The sequence below is a fragment of the Cryptotermes secundus genome, unplaced genomic scaffold (genome assembly GCF_002891405.2).
Source record: "Cryptotermes secundus unplaced genomic scaffold, Csec_1.0 scaffold91, whole genome shotgun sequence".
NCBI classification, from domain to species: domain Eukaryota; kingdom Metazoa; phylum Arthropoda; class Insecta; order Blattodea; family Kalotermitidae; genus Cryptotermes; species Cryptotermes secundus.
The window spans coordinates 445275-453084 of NW_019733318.1; the positions used below are offsets into that span (position 1 = coordinate 445275).

Consider the following 7810-nt stretch of genomic DNA (forward strand, 5'->3'; position numbering starts at 1 on the left):
CCTACCTTAAGCAAAGAAAGTAGACTTATGATGGACCATGTTCTCTGCTTTCAACATTTATAACCAATTTTTTACTAAACTTCTTGATATGAACTTTGTGAGGATGGAATCATGAAATAGGTTGGTATAATAGAGTAATACCTCTTCGAAAAATGTGCAGCTTGTGTTAAGCGGAGTTCTTACAGCTCGATATAAATAAAGTAACAATATGGCCGAGATGAAAAATCTTTCTGCTGTAGCTTTCTGGCTGGGTCGCCACAGCTGAGAACACGGACAATCGGCGTTCAGACGAATTGCAAACGAACTCACACACTGTTTCTGAAACATTGTTTGTAAGTCAGCAATTACAAACGCGACGTCGAAGTGTTTACAGAGATAATATTCGAAAAAAAAAATTAACTGGAAGAGAATCTATACTAAAGTCATACAGACGCGTGATCCAGACATGTGTGAAGGAGTCATACAGACGTGTGATCCAGGAGAGTCAAGGAGACATACAGACGCGTGATCCAGAAATGTGTGAAGGAGTCATATAGGCGTGTGATCCAGGAGATTAAAGGAGACATACAGACGCGTGTTCCAGAAATGTGTGAAGGGGTCATACAGACGTGTGATCCAGGAGAGTCAAGGAGACATACAGACGCGTGATCCAGAAATATGTGAAGGAGTCATATAGGCGTGTGATCCAGGAGATTAAAGGAGACATACAGACGCGTGTTCCAGAAATGTGTCAGGTATTCATATGTCATAAGGAACAGAGCCCTCTCTTATTTTAGGATGTCATAGGGACCAGGCAGCAAGCCCTCCTGTTATTTTAAGCTGTCAAGACCCAGAGATAACCACGAACTTTTAACATGCCACAGGATAACTTATTAGTATTGGGTATGACTGCAGGGTAAAATCACGTACAGCTATAAACCTGACAGCCCTTCAACAGTATAAACAAAGCGTTAGTGAGCAGTACTCACTAATTGAGAGGGAGGTAGAGGTTATTAGTTTTTATGCTTATGACTGGGTCAAAGGAGTGGGAATACACAACACATTCCTTTGAGCCAATGCATATTTTAAACTCCTTCCTGAGGACAGTCAACAGTCAGCAGCCAGTGGTGTAAGTCGTCTGTTCGACTCACTTAATAAATCTATCCTATCTACCAGACTGGACTTTGAGTTTTTCTAACTTCGATTGGACTTCGCTCCACTCCACATCCTGTTCGTCACATGCAATTTCCTGGCAATCCGGTAAAACACACAACTACCGGCGATCCACGTAATTTTCGGACATACTCGCAAGAGATCTAAATTTGTTTGTATGGAACGATAAGACTGCTCCGTCCACCTACCACTTTGTCTTGCACGTCCAACCATACAACACATACAGACTTGTTCGGAAAGTGTCAATGAGTCATACAGACGTGTGTTCCAGGAGAGTCAAGGAGACATACAGACGTGTGTTCCAGAAATGTGTCAAGGAGACATACAGACGTGTTCCAGGAGAGTGTCAAGAAGACATACAGGCGTGTGTTCCAGAAGTGCCAAGAAGACACAGACGTGTGTTCCAGAAATGTGTCAAGGAGTCATACAGACGTGTGTTCAAGAAATGTGTCAAGGATTCATACAGGCATGTGTTCCAGGAGAGTGTCAAGGAGTCATACAGGCGCCTGTTCCAGAAGTTTCCGAACGCGTCCTCAGCTTCTGCAGCGCCCTGCTCACGTATGACTCGATGTTGCCGCACCACGTGACGCGAGCATGCAGTTGGCCCCCGCCTCAAGCGTGGGACCCAGCAGAACTTGCGGCGTATTGGCTGATCGCTCGGCTGGTGGCCAACCACCAATATAATGGCCTTGAAACTCACTGTTACAACCTCGCCTTTAAAGTATGTGGCCCGCAGCTCACCTCGCCGCTTTCCACTCTGGTGACAAGGATAGATGAAGATATGAAAGATAATTTCTTTCCTGCTGGCTGTTAACCTGGGAGGCTGGAGTAGGGGATAAGAGTGAGGGAGGTGGGGAGGGGGGTGGACAGAACTTTTGTTGGCGCGACAGAACCGCTGAGGAACTTAAAAAGAATATCCAAACATTTGTATAGTGGACCTCTGCATACTTTCACAGTTTTCTCCTTTGAAGAATAATGTCACTATATTTTTTAAGACAGCCGGGATTGTTTTGAAAATGCGGCATAGTTCAAATTTTTGGGAACGACTGTAAGAAATCAAGATTTGATTCAAGAGGAAATTAAGAGGAGATTGAACTCGGGTAATGCTTGCTACCATTCAGTTCAGAACCTTTTGTCTTCTCGTCTGCTGTAAGAAAGACCTAAAAATTAGAATTTTGCCTTTGGTTCTGTGTGGTTGTGAAACTTGGTCTGTGACATTAAGGGAGGAACGTAGACTGAGGGTGTTCCAGAACAGGGTGTTGAGAATATTTGGACCGAAGAGGGATGAAGTGACAGGAGGTTGGAGAAGACTGCGTAATGAGGAGCTTTATAACTTGTACTCTTCTCCAAGTATAATTAGAACAATCAAGTCAAGAAGGATGAGATGGGCAGGGCATATAGCACGAATTGGGGAGAAGAGGAATGTATGTTATGTGGATATTGGTGGGAAAACCAGGAGGAAAAGACCAAGACGTAGGTGGCTGAACAATATTAAAATTGGTTTTAGAAAGATAGGAATGAATTGATCGGGCTCAGGATATGAACCAGTGGAGGGCTGTTGTGAACACGTTCGGGTTCCATAAAATGCTTTGAAGTTCTTGAGTAGCTGCACAACTGACGGCTTCTCAAGAAGGACTCAGCTGCTTGAGTGATGATTAGCCGGGATGGCTCAGTCGGTATAGCGACTGGTTACGGGCTGGACGACCGAGGGGTTGGAGTTCGAATCCCGATCTGGTCAAGAACTTTCTCCACGTCGTCGAGAACAACTCTGAAGCTCACCCAACCTCCTATCCAACGGATACCGGGGGCTCTTTCCCCGGGGATAAATGGGACGGGGCGTGAAACTGACCACTCACCTCCAACTAATGCCGAGGTCAAGAAAATGTGGCTCTATACATCCGCTCTCCCATACGCCTTCATGGTGTGGTGCTTAATTACCCGTAATTAAGCGCAGGGCAGCTTTACATATACTTTTGTTAAGAATATTACGTATCTCGTGGCGGCTGATTCCCAAACAGTCAGGTTGCTTGAACAGGGCGTAGGAGTAGGGGAAACTTCGTACAGAATCAGACGCGTCCAACAGTTCCTTTGTTGTTGCGTATGTAGTGTTCGGTGCGGCGGTGACGTCTTTACCGAGCCGTTGCGTAGGAAACGACACAGGGATACACATACAGAGACAAACCAATGGGCGGGATTTATGGAGTGAGCCGTTGAGATGAGCTCAAGAACCATGATGTACATAACCAAGTTTCGTAAAGGCTGCTACATCCATTTACACGCACAGGCTGCACGATGATAACATAAGCTTAATTTTATTTCTTGAAACGAAGGAAAGTGAGCTAATAAGAATTAAATGTATGTAAAAGTAAAAGTAAGATTATAAATGCAAAGTAGACTTAAGAATACTGATCAGAGTGGCCGCGTGGTCTAAGGCATGGACTGTCTTCACCCGTTCGAACCCTGGAATCGTGGGTTTGTACCCCACTCGAGGCATAGATGTCTGTGTGCGTTTATTCTGTTTCTGTTGTTCTATGTGTAGGTAGCGGCCTTACGACGAGCTGATCCCCCGTTCAAGGAGTCCTACGTACTGTGTAGAAGATTAAGAACTTCAAAAAGCTGCCAAGGTCCACAAGGGCTGTAAACCCATAGCTAGGTAGGTAGGTAGGTAGGTATGTGGGTGGGTAGGTAGGTAGGTTGAAGGAAAGTTACCCCTGTGCTTAAGTACTTAAGCACTACGCCATGAAGACGTAGGGAGAAGTGAAGGTATAGATCCACGTTTTCTTCACCTCGGCACTGGTTGGAGGTGAGTGGTCAACTTCATGCCCCGGCCGCTCTACCCCCCGGGTGAAAGAGCCCCCGGTACCCATTGGATAGGAGGCTGGGTGGGCCCCAAAGCCGGTCTGGACGCCGTGGGGAAAAGTTTCCTGCCTCTGCCGAGAAGCGAACCTCTGTTCTCCTAAACGTATCCTATCGCTATACCTACTGAGCTACGCCGGCGCCACATTCTGTTGGAAGCAAGGTGTGCCATAGAGACGAAGGCACTTATGTAATGGTTAGAAAGTAACTAGGTTCTATTTTCATATGCCGGTGGAAACGCACACACAGAGGAATGTGTTCACAAGGTGTGGCATACTGTAGTTCTTGTGGTACATCTGTGTACAAGCTGTCCCTGTGCTTAACTAATTAAGCGCTATTCCATGAAGGCGTATGGGAGAGTGGATGTATAGATCCGCATATTCCTGCTCTCGGCACTGGTTTCAGGTGAGTGATCATCTTCACGCTCCGGCCGCATTAAGTCAGGAGAAAATTTCTCTGGTACCTATTGGATAGGTGTGGGCTCCAGAACCGGTATGGATAAAGTGGAGAAGTGAAAATTGACCTTACCGGGACTCAAACTCGAACCCCCTCGGTCGTCGATCCCCGAAGCCAGTCCCTTACCGACTGATTTACCCCAACTCCTACATACGCCCATATGAATGAGCGACATACTCTACGTGACGCATATGCCGATTGCTAGAAAACAGCTCGGTAAACACCTTCCCTAAGTTACGGTCTCAACAATAGGACATCCATTGCTAGGTAACAGGCCAATAAACACGCATCTTGACAACAGAAGACGGTGTTTTGCGTGGGGTCCGTGCCGATGAATTATAAGAGGGCACAGTCAGAGGATTGAGGGAGTACGAGGGAGTACAACGGAATAGTGGAGTTCAGTTCAGTTGGAAGTCAGAATAGTTCCCGTGCAGTGTCCAGTCGGAAGAAGGTGACAGTGTGTCAGATAGTGATTTGTGAACTCTTGTAACCAGTTGTGTAAAGGTCCAATAAATTTGATCATCAAATCCAAAGCCCGTTATTATTAGTCACGAAAACCCCGGTTACGTGACAATACATTTGGAGCCGAATATTAGCAGGAATTTCCTAAATGTTTCCTACTGCTTAACTTCACGACTGTAATCTCTTGATTTGTAACGGCTCTTCCCAAATAAGTCATGCAAACAGTGATGACATATGTAGGTACCCGTATGTGACGGCTTTGTACCGTGTTTTACACCCTGATGTCGATATAAATTACCGGGCGTTTATCCTCCACGAAGCAGTGCTGCCTCTATCTTTGGGGTCGAAATTTATAGTCATCCTGAAGATAGAGGCGGTACACCCTTCCGAAACATCAATATCACAAGCCATACATCCACATGGCGCAGAATCAACGCGTCAACAGTCACCAAACCGAGAAAGCTTTTAAGATGAGTGAAAGGGTTTCCATTTCAGGTCGATGTCCGTCTGTCCGTGCGCAGAAAGCAGGAACTGCAGCAGTCACTGTTTCAAGGTAATTACAATTAACAAATCCGACTTTGTTACGTGTGGATTGTCTTACGAGACAATGGAACATGTCTCCCTTATTCTTTTGTCTTTGCAATCTGAAACGAAGACACAGTTATACACAATGGGCGAGTCTTACAGAACCCGTTGTAACGTATTTTAAGCTCGCAATTAGCGACATAATAACGTAAGGTGATTATTCTAATGTATTCCTGGAACATGAAGAGAAGTCATTGTGTCAGTATTATAATCCTTTCTATGAAGATTAATTACAGCGCTATCGCAAATCTCCTCGCACTACGAATCACCACAGCACCCACTAGGCCTTTTCCAGCTGGTGTGTGCCAGTCGTTCCCTGACAACGGTTTTAACGATGGAGATTCTTCAGCTTCCCGCTCTCAGGTCCTCTTGTCACAGCCGCCCGTGCAGAAATCAGCTGTCAACTGACCTGGTTGCCCCAGTTCTCTTATTTATGAACACTTTGCACTGACCGAATAAAAAACACATTTTCCAGCAATAACTGTTATTGTAGAGGCATGTTTTATCCCGGTAGCGTAGTTGGTTGAAGCACTGTGTAGGAAACCGTAAGGTCACGAATTCGATTCTCGATGAGGTCATTGATTTTTTTTTCTTCCAATTGACCTAATCCTTCCAGCCGCACTACGGTCCTGGGGTCGACTAAGCCTCAAGCAGAAATGAGTACCAACAATCTTTCTGCGGAGTAAATTGTGGTCGGTGCATAAGGCTGACAGCATTACTGCCATCTGTGAACCAATTGTCTAGAAAATGTGGTAGCCTCGACGTCTCAGAACCCTATGGACCTCCACGGCCTCTTACAGGAATAGCTTTACCCTTTTTGAAGGTTGCCTACACATGGTATATCTTACCCTGGCCTACATACTGGTCTGACAATATGCTTACTTGAAACATATGCAGTAGAAATCAACGTGACTAAATAAAAAGGGACAAGGGACTCGAACCAGTTTCTTTGACACTTCTCGTGCTTGCAACGCGCTTGATATATTCGTTTTTTTTTTTTGCTTCGCAGCATGATTATAAAACAGAACTAGAATTTGTAATACAATTACAGTTATCTTTGCAGTAATTTCATTTGTTGCTAAAAATATATTTAAAGGGTGGAAGTATCACTTCTGAAACTTCGCGCAAATGTCTTTTATTTCATATCGGAGCCGGGATAGATCAGTCTGTATGCTGAGGGCTGCGGGTAGGACGGCCGTGGTTCTATTCCTGATAGGAATTTGATTAAACACATACAAAATGTTGCCTTTCTTCTACCTTTTATCTTTATATTTTATATAATCATTGTACTCTTCAGTGGCCGGTTGTGGACTATACAACGCAGTTGGCGAACACTCGCGGCTCACAGTTTGAGAACCACCGGAAAAAACCACGGATCAGCCAAATGGTCACAGAATCACCCTTACACAAGTCGGAATGTTTGCTATAAGCCGTCTGCTTCTTCCTTTACGCGTATTTATATTTCCACCCTACATTACACACAGATTTCACTTTTAACTCTACTAATTTAAATGAGTTACGAAGACATTGCCACATGGTGAAGATTGTTTCTTTATAATCATGAGCTTCTCTCGCTTACTGTTTGCAGTAATCACTGACCATGACGTGTTTTGCATCCCAGTTCCTTCCAAAAGAAGAAAGAGCCAATGACGTCACACTTTCTCACGCCCAATGACAATGCACCTGAAGTAAAACGCATCAAGCAACCAATGATAGTCCTGCTTTCAAGACGTGAAACTTTCAGAAAAAACAAGGGCTCGGCACGCCAGTTGGCTTAGTACGTCGCGGGTTGTCTATGTGGACGTTTGGTGGCTAGCGAGCGGATCTAAGTCTCCCAAGGGCAACTAGAACTGTGACAGAAGAAAGTCGACAATGAAGGCAGACGTGTGTACGTTCGCATTTGTTACCATTCTGGCTACAGGTGAGGCAACACACACCCCATTTTGTTGTTCTCTGAATTGCACTGAAACACGACGGAAATATGAAGCTATTAAAAGAGATATAACGCAGCGTAGTTTTGTTGGAAGTCAAATAGAGTGAACCCTCGCTACTAGGGGGGGAGTCATCCGGATTAGCGAAGCAAAATGTACAAATGAGTGGAAAATTTAATGGTGTTAATTAGTGCCCATGGAAATATATAAAAATATCACTTTAGGGCCTTTATTTAAAATCTATAAAAAGACGGTACATTTATTCATCGATAGAAGACTCAGATGTTCATGTAAGATTTGAGGTTTTCACGGCGGTGACTATGAAGAAAGCAGTCTTCTGGGATGTGGCACCGTGTAGATTCGGTGGT

At 44.7% G+C, this 7810-nt stretch overlaps 1 protein-coding gene across 2 annotated transcripts in view; it reads left to right on the plus strand.

Annotated features, from left to right (window-relative positions):
- The first annotated feature begins 7271 nt into the window (after window positions 1-7271).
- The window catches only part of LOC111867886 (peritrophin-1), a 35234-nt gene continuing 34695 nt past the window's right edge, over window positions 7272-7810 (plus strand). Inside the window, exon 1 of one of the 2 annotated variants that reach the window (XM_023858088.2) lies at window positions 7272-7432. In XM_023858088.2, the coding sequence (XP_023713856.1) occupies window positions 7384-7432 (49 nt within the window). In that variant the 5' untranslated portion in view covers window positions 7272-7383. The remainder of the gene's footprint in view (window positions 7433-7810) is intronic. The other variant, XM_023858089.1, reaches the window with a different exon arrangement.